Here is a 17191-nt window from a genome sequence, read left to right as displayed (position 1 = left end):
TATGTATGTAGTCCACGCAGTCTGTTAGCTCTCACAAGAGTTTTGAAAATATCCACCCTTCTCCCTTTGTTCTTCCTTCCACAAAACATAATTTTACAAAATAATTGTACAGTGTACAGAATCAGAATAAACTCAAGTTGAAAGAGGCTTCAAGAAGCCACCTAGTCCAACCTCCTGCTAAAAGCAGGACCAGTTCATCATTCCTTTTTGATAGGAGGCACAGTTTTTACATTTGCATCTCCTACCTTTTTTAAGCATCTGGGTAAGATTAGTATGTAGAATAATTTGTGCACACACTTTAAGATGTGAAATGACTTGGTACCTCTTCAGAATTATTTGCTTTATTCTGTAATACCAGGGTTCCCCATATTGTCAATCTCTCTGCAACTTTCTCAGCTTCAGCAAGACTCAGAGATTTTAACAAAGATAGGGATTCCTCACCCTGAAGAAAAGGAAAAGGAAAAAAGGAAAAGAAAAAGTAAATCATAATCAGAAGAAAAGGGCATTTGCTTTTGGGAAAGCTGTTATGTGTACTTCCTTGCTTTGATGCCAACAGTTGCATGATGGTCAATTAAGTAAGATTAATCTTCTGCTGATGAATTTTAAATCTCTTCGTAAAACACATTTACTATAACATGACTACTTCCTTGAACTTCCTGAATAGTTTTTGCTAAATCTATGAGGCTTTCAGTAAAATCTACGTGCTGAAAGTTATAATAGGCAAATTAAAATGGCGTTTTGTTTATTGGCAATCATGCAATGTTTTTAAAACTGTATGACTATCAAGAGTACCATGTACTAATAAGGGAGAACAAACATTACCATGCAAAAATACTATTTTGCAGAGGAGTTAACTTGATTCTTTTTAATCAAAAAGCCTCCTTTTCTTCAGGTCAAATAGATTCCAACAACATAATCAGGGACAGCCACAGGGAATAAAGGTTATCACACCTACTATAATGTAGCAAGCGAAGTTAAATGTTTCTAGTTAGGACATCAATTTAATTTAAAGATAACAGGTTTGAGGTGGTTTTTTTGCAAAACTGGGCCTTGAAGTTACGTGGAAGAAAACTTCATACCAATAGATAAACATTCAACAGCCTGTATCACAAGACAGTCGTTCAGGTGCTCTCAATACTAACGGGGCAGGTCTGTACTCATGTGGGTACAGTAGCATTGAAAGAAAGCAACTTGCTCAAAAACAACTCTAGCAAAACCAGCACATGAAAATATGTAGAGACTTCAATTCTAAACTTGTCTTGTGGGTCATAATTTTCATCCTTTCTTCCACAAATGAAGGATGGTTCATGATGTTTAAAACTCTGACAAAAGTCTCATTCTCAATGTTAAGAATAGGCAGCTATGTGTACAATTAATAGAGCCGTAATTTTAAAAAATGTAAACTGCGTGGAAGATTTCGGTAAGTAGTACAACTTGCCCCCGTTTTGAGAACGGGCCTCAGTATTTTAGAATTCTAAGATCAACTGACATGAAGTATTTTAGTACCCTTTCTTTGTCAATCAGGTCTATCATCCTCAGAATGTAGACTTCCGCAGTGGGCAACATATATGCTCCTACAATTTTCAAAGCATCCTCCAAAGATGTAGGAGTATCTTGTTTAAGAATGTATTTCACTAGCCTCTGTAAGAAGAAAACAGATAAAGACTTAAGTTTGTCGATGTATCGGATAAGAAAGCAAATAATTGATACACACTGCTTCTGCATTGTAATTGTACAGCTCATTCCAAGCAAGTTACGTAGAAGTTTAAAACTTCCGTCTGGAGAAAACTTGACTAAAGCATAACTGGAGAAGATTGGGCTTGGGGAGAATTATCCTGGGAACTCTCAAGATTCAGGGAATTCATATGGTTCCACAGAATGGCAAGGAACTTTTCCAGAAATACTCATGTTTTCTCCCTAATAAAGAGGAGATGCCTAAAAAAAACCCAACAATGAAACAAACAAACAAAAAATAATCACCAAGGTTCACTGTGACCTTAGGAGAAATCAGATCTGAAGTCTTGAGAGAACTTAGCCTTCTATTTGTTACTTTCCTCTTTTCTTCCCTGCACCTCCATACAGAAAGTACTGTATTCTCTATGCCGTGCTAATCAGGTTGGGGTAAGATTCAACACTAATAAATAAATAAATAAATAAATAAATAAAGTTGGCTTTTGGGCAAAAAAACCATGTCTCAACAAGACAAGAAAACCAGATACTGATAACAGGTGGGAGCTACCATTGGCTAAGATTTTTTGAAAAGTCTGGCTTATAACACCCTATGAAAACACATACAAATAAGTGTAGGGATTTTTCTTTAATAGAAATAAAAGCAATGCTGATCACTTACCATTATTATCTGCTTGTCCTTTAAAAGATTAGTTTCTCTTATCCCATAGGCTCGCAAAAGCTTCTTCATCTCCATCAGTCGGTAACTTTCCTGCAGTAACTTTACTCTATGGAGAAGTTAGGCTATTATTAATTTATTTGCTACCTACAGCTATATGATTTAGCCATCATACTACATCAGGTACGCAGTATTTTCCCCCTCCAAAACAGAATTCTAATTGAAAGTACACATAAAACTGAGGTGTTGACTGTGGATGTTCCCTTACTTGGCATGATTCATTTCCAAATGCTGCTTTACCAGCTGCTCCACTGCTGCACTCCATGGTACCATAGCACCATGCATTATCTGTAGAACTGCATCAAATTTCAGCTGTAAAATAAACATGAAGAGCTTAGTTTTCAAAATAAGTTACAAGTATTGTTCTTGAGGTATTGTTCACATGTAATTGACTCATTTAGGCGAGCATCTTATATCCTGGCCCAATATCCACTTGTATAAAGTGCATTCATTTTCATAACAGGATGTGTCAAGTTAGATTAGAAAATGCTTGTAGTAATTTACAACACTGCATAGCTTGAGTTTCATACATATTAAAGTTGGCAAGTTTTCCATGTGATGACATCAAATAAATTCTCAAGCAAAGAACATCATATGGGAGACTACGAAAACAGAATAAAAAGACAGCATACTATTTGTTCCTCCTCATACCACTCGTAAAAATGAACTCATATGCTTATGTAAAAATTATGTTTCATTATGAACTGATGTGTTAGAGCCACTTGATGCCTATTTTGTAAAATAGACTTACCTCTGTATCAGTGATACAGCCAATGACAGCTATTGCCTTTGCCTCCCATGCCGTTTCAAATACTGAGGTAGACCGTGTACGACAACGTTCTAGCAAATCCTGTGTATTTTGATAAAGATTATTAGGATATTTGAATTCAGAAAAGACATGGAATATCTTACAATATAAACAACAATTGAAAGGTTTTTGGAGTTAAAGGGTCAGATTTGGCTATCTTCTGTTATATTTGTTAATGCCTTATTACTGAAATAGTAACTGTCAATAAATTCATTGACAGGAGTAGACCAATCTGAAAGCTGGTCCTAGAAGTCAAGTGTAAATAAAAACAGTCATTAGATTTTTTTTCTGCTCACTCATGTTTAAATAGCTCTCTTCAAAAGGCGGAAAATGTGGATACCTTTATATACTGTACAAGAAGTTCATCTTTTTGTAAGTTATGTTCACACAGGTAGGGTTTTATAAACTTCTCCAAAATGGATGGGACAAGCTCTGGTGCAAAAATTCTATCGAACATGCGGAACACAATAGTAGTTGCATTTTCCTGGGCAGCAAGTAGAACAGTGCCATGTTAGAACATCACATGTACATGATCCTTTACATTTTAATAAATAATTCAACATCCAGTGTCCATTCAAATCACTTGAATGATTTCAACAACTGGCATCCCTCTTTAGCTCAGATAAAAGCTTTATTTTACAAAGCCCCTTATTGTTCAGTTGTACTTCTAATTTCTCTGTTGCTAATGCTTTTTCCACAATATATAATCTATAATTCTGATGCAAATCATGGAGTTTAACCCATACCTTCTCATAGTATCTTGTCACATTTTATATTTATACCCACAGTTGAAAGCAAATTTATAGCAAACACAAGATATCAAATAGTGTTAGCAGCTTATGAATACAGGCTTAATCAACTAATCTATCAGGATTCTTCTTTCTTCTGACTTTAACGTGCTACAAGTTTTTTCTCCTTCTCAGAACAATCCACGACTCAAATGCACTTTATGAAGTGTCTGCAGAATTACCTTTTCAAAATCACAGAGTGCTAGCCTGCAGTTGTATTTTCTGTACAGATTTATCAGTTCTTGTAAATCATTTACCAGCTTCTTTAACCTGCGGACCTCTTCACAGTCATCACACCTCTGAAACAGTGTTTAGAAGTGAAACATTAGAATACAATCTTCAAGACCATTAAAGGGCTGTCATAAACAGGAAGAAAACAAATTATTCTTTACAACTCTGGTCTAAGACAACAGTAGTTGACTTACAATGGAAAGAAGATTCTGGTAAGAGACTAGGAAAAGATTCTTTCTAAAGATAAAGACAGCGATGCAGTAGTAGAGCCTGCACAAGGGAAGAGGGATGAGCATTTCATTCACTGAAAGTATTAAGGGCAGGCAAGATAAACGGCTAAGAACAATGTACCTGCAGTTGACCGTTTTTTGAATTGGAACCCTATTTTTCAAGCTATTTTCCAGGAAACCTCACAAACAACTTCCGATGCCTAGCAACCTTGAAGATTTTATGAACGTAGGTGCTGAACTGTTACCTTTATATGGCATACAACCAAGAATACCAAGTACATGTTGAAAGTGGGACTTAACAGAGTAAATTTTTCTTCTTTCCATTTTGCACTTCAAACGTGGGATTCAGCAGTTTAAGACAGCAGATCTAACTAACACAGAATGTCAGTGTTTCCAATTTTGAAAATGCACAGCTGGTTAGCTTTGAGCTTTGTCTTTCCCTGCTTTCATACTACCACTTTTATGGATGCCAGTATACGTAGGATATATAACATACATAATTTATCTGGGTTTGCACAAATTCAGTATTCATAACCTTACAGCTAGCTGATTTGTAATACCAGCCCATAATACATGGTTACTTGCAATTAAATTCCAAAAATTTTGAGACATGTTTCTAATTTACATTTATAAGGAGTATCTTTACTGAAATTTAAGTGGTTTGTAGTACTCAGGCTTAGTTGTGTACTATAGAATATTCTAGAATATTTATATTTGGACTATTAATACATCTGTTAGAGGGTATTAATGTTGTACTGACTTTTAAATTTTTTTAGTCTTTAAATCCAAGAAAATTGGAACTTGGTTCTTTCCTTTTGTGAAATTAAGTCAAATCTTCACAAAACCGATAGTGACCCAATTATCATGCATTCCTACTCTAGCACAGAGCATATGTTCTAAAGTCTCTTAGTAACAGAGCTTTATACCTGCTGCATTTCTTACCAAAGGAGACCACTGGCCAAGAGTTGTTAGTCCCATTTCACTTTGATTCTTACTTGTGAAAAAAATCTCTGCCATTTGGAGTCCATTTTCTGGCCAATTTGCCTGTCCAAAATAGTTGATATTAGCAAACTATATTATACATATAGAAATACAAGACATGCAAAAAGTTTCTACAGTATGACTTACCTTATCAGTTAATTCAAGGTTTCGTGCACCTTGTTCCAGCCATTTTGCTAATATTTTCTGAAAAAAATACAGTTATAAGTAGTGTTATGCTGTCTATCAAAGTAAAATTTACATTAGAAATGTGTTTTAAAAGAAAATAATTTAAAATACAAAATGTAGGGTAAAGAATTCCTTTAAAAGACAGATGAACAAGGTTCTAACATTCAAAAAAGAAAAGTCTCTAGGTCTATAAATAAAATTGTTTTATCCTGAGAAAATTACATTTTGCATCTATAAGTCAGTCTTACCTGTCCCTTTGGCACAACTCTTCTTAAGAAAGGGATCACACTATTTTTAAGCCACAGACATAGTTCCTTGAAAGGTACAGTGAAATGGATGGCATTCAGCAGGTTCTCTAGCATTTTCTCATCAAAGCTGCTTTCAAAATCTGCCTAAAACAATAAAACAGAACAATTACAGATATATGGAATATATGTTTATCTGATACTTTGTAAGGTTGTTTCATTAATAGGAATAAGCAATAGGTTTCACAAATGCAAAGAGAAAAATCTCAGTAATCATTGCCAGGAATTTAAAAAGAACATAGCCCTGTTCAGAAAAACTAGAGGTTGGTCTTCTTAAACAACACCTAATTGAAACAATTTCTTTGCAAATTAGGGAGGCAGGATCATGTCTTATTACTTTAGGACTTGCGCTATAATTCTGTCTTATTAAGAAAAGAACAGACATGGACATGAAATTCCTGCACTAAAGAACATAATAGCCCATAGCCACTATTATGGATGTGTCATTCAGCATAAGGAGTCGATGGTATTTTAAAGGATTTTGAGGTAGCCAGCAAATGTCCACTTAAAAATTCTGAGAGCTGTGCTTGCAAGAAAGTGAATAGAAGTTATAACCACCACAGTATAAATCAAAGAACTGTCATCCTTCAGATCTAGAAATATGTGTTCTGACTTAGAAAGACTAGTTTATTCATAAATCAATAAGAAGTTCTGCCTTTTAAGATGCTAGGTGAACAGATGATCATTGCAGTAGATGAGATTCTGCTGTAGACTTCTGCTGCTTCGAGGAGCACATCCCAGCCCAATTCTGTTAAATAAGGTTGGAAAATTTAAGACACTTAACGTCCTCCATAAATACTAAAGAGATGTCTATGCTATCTCACCTGATGTCTAAGCCAGATGTACTGTGCACAAGATAAATTTCCTTCTTCTAGCTGGAAAAGGATATTCTTGAAAATATCTTCATTATTCAAGAATTCTGTCCAAGCAATACCACTAGAAGCAAGAGGAGGAAAAGAAACTGTTATCGTTATATGTCAATGTTAAAGGAGTTGGGGTGGAGAACCTCATAACCTTTTCTAGTGAGTACTATATGCTGTATGAAGCAAAAGTAGTTTAGATTGTGTGTGTGCAAAATCACCCCCCAGCCTATATACATTAAATAATTTAAAAAAAAAAATCTATACAAGACAGTGTATGTGTAACAGATGATAAGTTTTCAACATATAAAAAGACTCAACCTCCCTGCATTCTCCCTTTCTCTACAGAAGGAAACTTCAGGAGGAGAAGGCAGGGTTCAAAGTTTAATGAACTCAAAAACCAACAAATAAAGATTTTAATTTCAATGGCACATACTTAACCATTACAAATCAATTTACTTTAAATCTTAACAAACAAACAGAATCAAACCTGAATTTCTCTAGTCCAAAAGCTCCATAGAAAGTTGTAAGCCTTGCCTGAGCTCTCAATACCTGAATGCAGACAAGAGATTTAAGGTCAGTATCTGGCTTACTGAACAGTGAGATTACGTGGTTAGAATAACCATCAAAGAGGAATAATGGAGGAAAATAAAGACTTAGATGTAAGTTTGTCTGATAAAGCATAAATTCAAAATTTCAATTGTGTAAGCACTTTACACTGATTCTCCTTGAAGGCAGATGAGGTCTGTCCAGCATACAATACAACTAAATAATAAACAAAATTAAATACCTAAAAACATGTAAAGAAGCTTTGTCCTTCAATTTCTGGAGCATCTGAAAAGGAATCTTTCTATGACTGAAGGAACTGCTTACTTCTGAAACCGTATAATCTTGTTTACGCTTTTAAAAAGTTCAATAGTAGTATAGTTTTTAAAAGTCTACACCATAATTGTTTATCACATGATACTGCAGAGCCAAGAAGTTCGTCTTCACCTCAGTTATGGATACCAGAGCCCCATCAGATGATAGAGCAGTGCTTCTGTCATCTTTCTTCGAAATCTGAAACAAATACATTAAATGGTTTGGCTGACAACACAGTACGTGCAGAAAATGCCAGACAGTACTACAGATGTAATAGACAGGAGCAAACACTTAGTACTTCTGTAAACCAGAGTCTTAATTTCACAATGTTAGACCCTGATAGGGTTTCTACACGTATGCAGGATTAGACAGATATGTATCTCTCTGACAGTTTGCTACGGAAAGACAAAAACAAAAAAGGTTGCACATTTCGAGCTTTTAGTCCTGAAATTGATATTTAACAGGTACTTGAAAAGACTACAGCTCAAAACTAAACTCTGCATTCTGACATGAAAATAAAACTGTAAGCTCTTTTTTGCCCTTAAGCAAGAACAAGGTTAGAACAAGTCTTGCTGCATCTTCATGTTTAGTAACATGCAATTTATAACACATTTACTTTTTGAACGACTGTTATTTGTTTGAAGATGTCCCGCCCTCTCAAGTTTTTATTACAGAAGCATGTAATAGGAATGAATGAGTATAAGCAATTTAAACAAATAAAACCCCTTACTTTGACTTTAGCGTAGTTCAACATTTCTTGAGTGGTTTCATACAGTGGCCATGGAGCATTTATGCAATAATTCACAACAAATTGACTATCCTGTTTGCATAAGGAAACAACTGAAATTAATTCCAAGCTCCTTTATAATTTGTATTACTTTATTAAAGAAAAAGAATAGAAATAAAAACATACCTGAATTTTTTGCACGTTTTCTTTGGCTTCATTCACAAGATCCAGCCAGATTTCGTGACCATAACTCCCAACAGAAGCTGATGCTAGTTTCTCTAAAATAGTGTTTGCTTTCACTTTGTATACAAGCTGTTTAAAAGAAGAAAAAAAACCCACAGTTTTCAGTTTGGTGCAATAAAGTTTGAAGCAGACAACCTTCAACTGAAAACTCTACACTTTTGTTACAACGTTTTTGAGATAAAGTGTGTCCATGTACACTGAATGATTTAATTACAGAAACTGATTACACCAAATAGTCCCTAACAATTGCAGTATCTTTTTATCTCACCAGCTACAAGGGGGACAAAGAAGGGACAAATGTGCCTTCTCCTGATTCAGCACAGCCTATTTTGATCAGAAGATGCACCACTTCTTATTGCAAAGTTTGTTAGTTGTTATGAATAAAAACATCATTCACCATGTAGTTGCCTGATTTTGAATCAGCTTTCAAGCATAGCGAGTTGCTTTGTAAGTAACATTCTACCACATCTGTAATAATTTTAATACTATAGGACAAGAACCGTACTGATAAGTTCAGTTATAGTCATTAATCTCCAAATATATTTGCCAAGAACAGACAACTTACCTCAACATCTAGTCCAAATTGAATAGCAAAATTCTCTGCTTCAGTGAATTTGTGTTTATGAAGTAAGCGACTTAGTCTAGGGATGAAATAAAGGAAAGTGTACTACTTCAGTATAAGTGCCAAACCACAGACAAAACAATAAAATAATAAAAGAATGTTTAATGGAGACTAGTACCTATTTTCTGGCAAGGCTTCAGTTAAACTTCTCATCACAACAATAGAAACTGGGCCTTCAGAGGGTCTGAGGATGAGAGGGAACTATGTGAGTTTATCAACTGTGAAACAACTGTATGCAGAAGTAATCTGCCATTTTTATATAATAATGATCTAGTAGGAGACAAAACATTATCTTACGTTTGATGTTTTTCATGAATTCCTTCCAAGAAGTATATTGTATCCTGTAGGATGCAATAATAGAGATCATTAGCTGGTAAGGGAAATCAGTCATAAGAAAGCACAACTCTAATGCATTCAGTGTTTCTTAATCTAGAATCAAACTACTGCTTTTCTCTTGGATAATTTTGTTGGGGCTATTTTAAATGCTTATTATGTTATTTCCTGGATAGTTTCCACCATGTAAAATTTCTGAAGGCCCTAACTGGACACTTCAGACTGAAACCACTCTGCTATCCCAATTCAGTTACCATCAGTATTCACTCTCCAGAAGCGAATAATCTCAAAATTACCTGCTTTCCCTTTGTCCAAACCATAAGTAGGTCACACTGCATCCATCCGCACATCTTTTAGAGTTTGACCTGCTACATTCCCCAAAGGCAATACATGCCCTGGCATTTCTCACCTTGTCTTTATCATCTCAGATCAAAGAAAATGGATATAGTAGTCATTATTTTCTCCACTATGTAGCTGCATATATATGCTTTGTATCAAGCCAAGTGCTTCATACAAGGCAAGCATTTTCATCGCCTTTGCATTTTATTTCATGTCAGATCCAGACCTTGATACATTCACAATTCCAACAAAGAGCCACTGCTTACACTTCTGACTTGGTATCCTCTCATGTATCCACTCCACTCTACCAGCCTTTATAACATTACTAATTCATAAAGTTCTCACTGTCTTTTTTGACCTTCTTTTGTTAAAGTCCTTATAAGGAAGCAGTTTAAACAGTAAGAGAAGTAGTTCTCTCATTTAAATTTAAATAAATCCCAAATAAATCCCGAGTATTTTTCTATGCTAAGAGAATTTAAAACTTCATACAGCTTTTAGCTGTAACAGCAGTGAGCACAACTGGCAGCAGTATTAAACACTGCAATAGACCTGGGCCTAGACTTAAGCTGTTCAGTTTGCTATATATAGTATGTTTTTTCTCTGTTCTTTGGGGACACAATTTAATCGTTCTTTGTACAGTTCCTGCAGTTTCTAGCACAAGTTGGTCCTAATTTAACAAGAGTAACACAGTACCCTCCTTAATAACTAAACCTATTAGGACAACTATATTTCTTCCAAGAACAAGAAAATAAAATAATCTGAACATACTGTGCCAATTCCACTTTGAACGAGTGAAGAAACAACAGACACTTCCAAAGAATAGAGCAGTTGCATAGTGGGGAATGCAAAAACCATCAGACTTCTCATCTATAAAAAAGGGGGAAACAAGTCAGATTATTTTTTTTCTCATACACTGGTGACAGAGTGATGTGTGTAGAACCATTTCTGAATTCTTGTGGAGGTAGGCAGAAGATGCTAATTTTATAATTTTTTATAGAAAATGGACCTCTGCAATTTGAGAAACCTTAATGAAGTTTTAGATGTTGCCTCTATATATAGGCCTATTATATATAATTAGGTTTAATTTTTAAAAATTGCATAATGTTCATCCTGGCATTCTACCTCAGTTACTCCACTGACTGTACTTGGAGGTGGATGCTGAATACAGCAGAGATAGTGCTCTTAAAAGAAACCAACAAAACAACCTGTGAAGGTATATATGACAATAGTAAATGTTGCTGCTCTCCCCTATCTGTCTATCATTTAAATAATTTTAAAAAGCACACAAACTCCAAACAAGCCACGACAAGCCCAAACAGCAGGCCAGCTTGCTCTGGTCACCACCAGAAGACACCTCATCAGTCCCTCACTTGCTATATAATTACATAGATGCTCACATTTCAGTTTTGACTTTGAGCTCCCAAGAATTCTGTCTCCTCCAAATATTGAGCCATCCCTTTTTCTCCCCTCCCCGCCTTTTTCTTTCCCCCTGTGAGTGACCGCATAACAATTGAGGAACAGAACACAGATAAAGAGATTATACCTGTTTGTTATCCGGTGTTGTCATGACTATCAGTTTAAGATTGGCAAGACCTTGGCTACAGAAAAAAAGAGAGAAATAAAGCAAGCAGGGTATACTGGGTAAATCTTCTGTTAAAACCGAAGTGTTCTGGCTTCTGAGTTTTACAAAATTTAGTTTTCTGTTGAAACTGATACATTTTAAAACCTTATAGTGCACCCAGAAATAACAGTGGTTTAGCATGTAAAGGACATACATTTAACTTTTGATATTTTTAAGCTATTCAAATGGATATGATTTTTATGTTTTTTAAGCTGGCACAAAGCAATGGAGAGAGCCAAGAGTCTTGTCTTCTAATCTCAATTGCTATTAATTCCTTTTGTATTTTAACAAATACACAAACTTCCACATTTTGGCTTCTCCATCTGCAGAATGAAGATCTTCCTATTTATTTATCCAAAAGGCAGACTAGCTTTTTTATAAAATCAGACTTGTAAGCAGTATTATAGACCTTATTTTAGATGAGCATTTCCTAAATGATACAGGCTAGTGGAAATAACAGATAAACCAAGAAAAAACAAAGTGCAGAAAGTTTTCTTTACTACAACACAGAGCTAAGGATTGCTACAGTCCAACTATTTTGTCCTACTGACTAGAAAGATTTCCACAAAGATTTCTAAAAGTTCGCTACCACAGAAAATCACGTTTATTGTACATTTCCTCTACCAATAGACAACTTTTCAGAATCGCTGCTACAACACTTTACTTACCATACAACTGGAGAAGAATCTGACTCTGTACTTAGAAGAAATTCTTCAATATGTATTAAAGGCCAGTCCCAAATTAGAATCAGAGAATAAACATCCCACATGCTTAAGATATTCTAGATTTTTAAAAAATGAAATATTAATTCATATATTTTTCATAGAAGACATTTTTTGTCTTTTTTGAGCAGAATATTAACACATTCCATAGCTTAAATAATGGCAAGGAGTAGAATAATAAAAACACAGTAAGATCAAGATCCTCTGTAAATTTAAACAACTTTATTTTATAGAATAAATACAGCTGGTTTAAGAACATTGTAAAACAAAAACTAAACTAAATCATTACACATACCTCTGCATCTAAAACGAAGAGCAGGTTGTCAAGAACTTGAAGTTTTGCTGCACCTAAAAAAATATCCACAGTCACATATATGTATTTTTCTTGAGAAAAAAATGCATTAAAAAGTACAACCAAGCATTGAAAACCTACAGGTGTTTAACCTCATGTAATTTCCTAGGTCTATGAAAAGTTTAGCTTAAACAGATTTGTGATGCAAGTATCTAAGTTAAACTCAACAATTCTGAAGCATACATTTTAGCTGTACCTTTACAGGAAGTGTTCCATTTGGTATATCTGGATTTACTAAAAACAATAAAATAACTGAAAATGTCTTCGTGCTGTCTGCAACTAAATATGAATTCTATGCTTGTCTGTAAAAACAAAAAAAGCCCCAAACAAACAATTCTTCATTACCTTTGATCAGACTTGAATCAGCAAGACTTCGAACGGACACCAGGTTACTGGTAGTGTCTACCTCCCAGCTGGAAAGTACATAATCGCCTTTACCCTATTAGCACAGGCAAAATAAAATTAGGTTATACCTTAGCAATTTTTGTAGAGCTGCAGAAATAACTTAAACTTTATTCCCAGTGAATGTTGATGTTCATTAATGTATTTTTTTTTATTTAGCCTTTCTCCTTTCAAGACTTGCCTTTACTACAATAATTGTTACAGTCAGCATCCCCAAACATTTTGGGCTCTTCTTAAAACAAGCCGTATTTCAAAACGCTCACTTTCTATTCTCATGGAACATAAAACCTGAATTAAATGTACACAGAACCTACTGAGAAAAAATGCACTGAATTCAACAGGCTTTGGTCAGTGAACTCAGAAAACTTTTTAGTAGTCCAAAATAACATTTCAAAAATTATGTCTATATTTTATATTAGTTCTTGTACTTAATTGATGCGTAAGGGCTCTGTTCAATTGGGACCTTAATTGTTACTTTGGCAAGCCTTTGTTGAATGTGAACATGATTGGAAGACTCTTGCCAACTTTGGCTTCACCTCTGAGCTCAAGGACAAGAGTATAAATAGAGCAGCCTGCACAGGCTAGAAACCACAGTGATTTACTAAGGTCATGGGGCCAGAGTGGAAATATTTTTTGCCCATCCGTCATAACAAAGCAAGGTCTGAAATGATAATAGTTATTTCCTCACTAGAAAAAACTGTGGACAGACTGCACAACTGATAACCTTGAAACTTACAGTGAAGGAAATGAAAACCAAAAAATTTTAGTACCATCACTGATCATGTAACAATTGTTATAAACATTCTTAGTACTTACCCCAATTACCAAATGGATTTTGTTCACTGAGTTACTTATTACAAAATTCTGACAGCCGAGGCTGTGATACTCTTCTGTGGAAATGAAAGCTGTCTTCATCTGCCCTTGTAACTTGTGGGGTGGAAGATGAAGGGAAAGCAAACAAAAGAGGAAGAAAAAAAGTTGTTTATACAATCAGTGGATAAAACCTTGAGCGAATCACTTCTCCATTTACAGAAAAAGTAATAATCACAATTATGAGTTGTAATAATAAGCTGGTAAGTAGGCAATGAAATGTACAGAGCAAAGTATTGTTACGTTACGTTACTGGTTAGCAGGTATTTCTTACTTTCTTTGTCGTAATCATATCCATCTTGTCAACTGCTACATTAAAAAAATAAGAAAAAAATCAGTGTTAAATAAACTTTTTCAAAATGGAAAAAAATCCACTAAATACCATATATGATAGTTTAATTCTAACCTGACTACTTCTGCCAGGATCTTTGTCAGGGTCTATTTCTATTGGTCACAGCACTGAGTTACAGAAAACTAATAACTATACTTAAACAGCGTTAAAAATTTATATTATTCCCAATATTCTTCAGTGCAGCTAAGACTGATTATGGCTTAAAATCCTGCTTACATAGTATTCAGTATTCTCTCCAAAGAAGTGAGTTGAAGAAACATAATTTAGAGAAATTATTGGAAGAATACTGAAGTAATGCTATTACAGAACCAGCTGTATATTGGCTTCCCTTTAAAAACAAACTAAGATTACATAGAAAATCCCAACTCAGTATCTTATTCCCATTAGAAAGATGCATAGAAAAGCTTTTTTAATACAGCTCTGCCTGTTCACATGGAAATCATAAAAGAGTTGGAGATCATCCTACCTTCCTGTATTTTAGCAAGTGGGAGACACATAATGCAGAAGAATCCATTGCTTGTGAGAATAAATATGTGATAAACACCTAAAAAAACCCCAATACAAATATTTCAAAATTAAGTATTCAATAATGGTAAAGGGACTACTTGTTTATGGATAGGACAGGAAAATAACTGACCAAAAAACCTATTTGACCAATAGATTAGGCTATTTTTAAACAACAATTTTGTCACTTTCAACAGTGAGTAGAATAAGTTTGTACATCATTAGAGTTTTGTTTGAAAGTATGACCTTGTATGCATCCATCAGACTGCAAATTCTGTTTTCCGGACAAAACTACATTTCAATACATTATTTTGTCACAAAAGACTGAGAGCTTATAGAAGAGAATCTACTAAAATGTAAAACCTGACAGAAGGATACAGAAGGGCTCCTTCTTTTTGAGCATTTTCATGTTTAGCAAAGTCTCAAAAGAAAGAGGTCTTGAATTTCAATTTTCTACGACACAAGTAAAATAATTAATGAGAGCTAAATATCTTTACAGGAAAGCATTAAGAGAATATTTAATGTGTGCAATGCAAAGTAAAGCTATATCTGATTATTTTTTAGTCTTTTTTTGAGATATTAAAGGGAAACAAATTCACAAAAACTGAGATAAGAAAAAAAAAATCTTACCTGCATCTGCATTATCTTTTTCAATAAAGAGATTTAAGTAAGTCTTTTCACTTGAAGATTTTTCAACCAAAATCTAAAGGAGAATCAACATAAAGACCATTAGACTATTATTCTGTATTTAATTTGAAAAAAAAGGGTATTTGAATACTGATTATCAGTTTAAACATTAAACTATTTTTTTCACATAAACAGGTTCTTGTTTATACATACCATTCCTAGATATATTTTGCTTTTTTGTTACTTATGGGAACAAAAGTGTCCCTTTAATCTTCAATTACTCTCCCTTTTATGTTGAAACGAGACATGTTTTCAACACATGAATGTATTTTGATATTCAGAAGGAAGAAAACAGCTCAAGAAATTCTGAGAACAAAAGCTTTCCAGCAAAATTAGAATAGGAAAACTACTGTACCTTATTCAGCAAGGTTTGTTTTGATGGTATGTGAATAAGATGGAAACTGCCACTTCTCTCACCGACCATGAGAAATTGCTTTTCTTGACACATACCAACTACATCCACATTGGTATCTGAAAAGTTTCATAGCAAAATGTCAACTATTAACATTTGGGTTTTATTAATAGACATTCATATTTGAAACATAAGAATTGGACAAAACATCACCCCAGATTTCTTCAAAATTATTTATTTTGATTAAACAAAGTACAGTAAAGGACATACAAAGAGTGTTTTTGGTGCCCATTATTCCCATTTCAGTGAAGATCTAGCAAACATTCCAATTAAGTTGTACAGAAATACTTGGTTAATTGCATACAAAATCAGCAATTACTTTTTACTATTTCAGTATTTATTATATCACTTCCTCTCACAGGATAATTAGATATGCAAGATATTTGCTATATTTTTCTACACAAACCTAACACATATATTTTAAAAGTCAGTTTTAATTTCTAGTGGAATTCCAAAGTAATAAACTTACCAAACTGAAGGTGCATCTGAAGAGACTGCCCAGCACTGTCAAGAAGTGCCACAGAACGGTCAACAACAATGATATTGCCATCCCTTGAGTTGCATGCATACAACTGCGGATTAACAGAGACCTAAGAAAAAGGTTGTCATATATAATAATTGAAACACTTTAGAAAATATTACAAAGAAGCTCTAGTAATTGTTAAGAAAAAGAAAACCACAGCTTTGATGAATTCTACCTTTTCAGAAGATGTGATCTGAAGTAGCGTATTCACTTGGTACAATGCAGTTCCACATCCGTGTCCTAAACCTACAGAGAGCTGCACAGTCCCCGTGTCATCATTTGCAAGAAGTTCAATATCATTCCACATCTTTACCTACGATAAACATTTGAGGAACATGCCATAAGAGAGCTTTATAGAAGTTATATGATTCCACAAAAATTATTGATTTTGTTATTCTATAGCGATTCTGCATTTAGGAGAAGAACGATAAGCCTCCTAAGAGCAAACTGAGTATTTATAAAAGGCAATTTTAACTCGCAAAAGCAATGCAGCTCTCAGCTGATGTCGGGCCCGACTAAAGGCAGCCTGGAAAGGACAGATTTCCCGCCCAAGGCTGAACGAAATTCAGTGTCAAGAAGCCCTCCTCACCACACAGCGGACACCCCTGCCTACAAGGTGCCCACACGACCCGCCCGCCCATCTTCTCACCGCGGTCCCAGAGATCGGTGACAAACCCCGGCGGCGCTCCCTCAGCTGCCTCGGGCTTTCAAATTGGCGGGAACCGTAGTCAGTGCTACGGCTCGCAGCGTGGGCCAAGCTTCCTCCGCAGGCGAACGGCACCGTTGCTAAGACACCGCCTGATCCTCCTCCGCCCCCAGAATGCA

General features: G+C 34.9%; 1 protein-coding gene across 1 annotated transcript in view; it reads right to left on the bottom strand.

The window, feature by feature from the left end:
• The window catches only part of KNTC1 (kinetochore associated 1), a 37781-nt gene extending 21108 nt beyond the window's left edge, over positions 1-16673 (bottom strand). Inside the window, exons 1-30 of the mRNA XM_010188799.1 lie at positions 16542-16673; positions 16313-16433; positions 15787-15902; positions 15375-15447; positions 14707-14784; positions 14163-14197; positions 13835-13945; positions 12962-13055; positions 12560-12612; positions 12211-12323; positions 11465-11519; positions 10690-10788; positions 9547-9590; positions 9368-9433; positions 9193-9268; positions 8571-8696; positions 8388-8477; positions 7790-7855; positions 7287-7348; positions 6761-6872; positions 5880-6023; positions 5593-5649; positions 5407-5508; positions 4186-4302; positions 3556-3699; positions 3159-3257; positions 2616-2719; positions 2351-2456; positions 1507-1641; positions 323-442 (exon numbers count right to left, since the gene is read on the bottom strand). Coding sequence (XP_010187101.1) covers positions 323-442; positions 1507-1641; positions 2351-2456; positions 2616-2719; positions 3159-3257; positions 3556-3699; positions 4186-4302; positions 5407-5508; positions 5593-5649; positions 5880-6023; positions 6761-6872; positions 7287-7348; positions 7790-7855; positions 8388-8477; positions 8571-8696; positions 9193-9268; positions 9368-9433; positions 9547-9590; positions 10690-10788; positions 11465-11519; positions 12211-12323; positions 12560-12612; positions 12962-13055; positions 13835-13945; positions 14163-14197; positions 14707-14784; positions 15375-15447; positions 15787-15902; positions 16313-16433; positions 16542-16673 — 2850 coding nt within the window. The remainder of the gene's footprint in view (positions 1-322; positions 443-1506; positions 1642-2350; positions 2457-2615; positions 2720-3158; positions 3258-3555; positions 3700-4185; positions 4303-5406; positions 5509-5592; positions 5650-5879; positions 6024-6760; positions 6873-7286; positions 7349-7789; positions 7856-8387; positions 8478-8570; positions 8697-9192; positions 9269-9367; positions 9434-9546; positions 9591-10689; positions 10789-11464; positions 11520-12210; positions 12324-12559; positions 12613-12961; positions 13056-13834; positions 13946-14162; positions 14198-14706; positions 14785-15374; positions 15448-15786; positions 15903-16312; positions 16434-16541) is intronic.
• Between the last annotated feature and the right edge of the window lie 518 nt (positions 16674-17191).

This window comes from Mesitornis unicolor, unplaced genomic scaffold, assembly GCF_000695765.1.
Source record: "Mesitornis unicolor isolate BGI_N332 unplaced genomic scaffold, ASM69576v1 scaffold23707, whole genome shotgun sequence".
Taxonomy (NCBI): domain Eukaryota; kingdom Metazoa; phylum Chordata; class Aves; order Mesitornithiformes; family Mesitornithidae; genus Mesitornis; species Mesitornis unicolor.
Note: the sequence above shows the minus strand (reverse complement) of the source record. Positions and strands in the feature narration are given on the sequence as shown.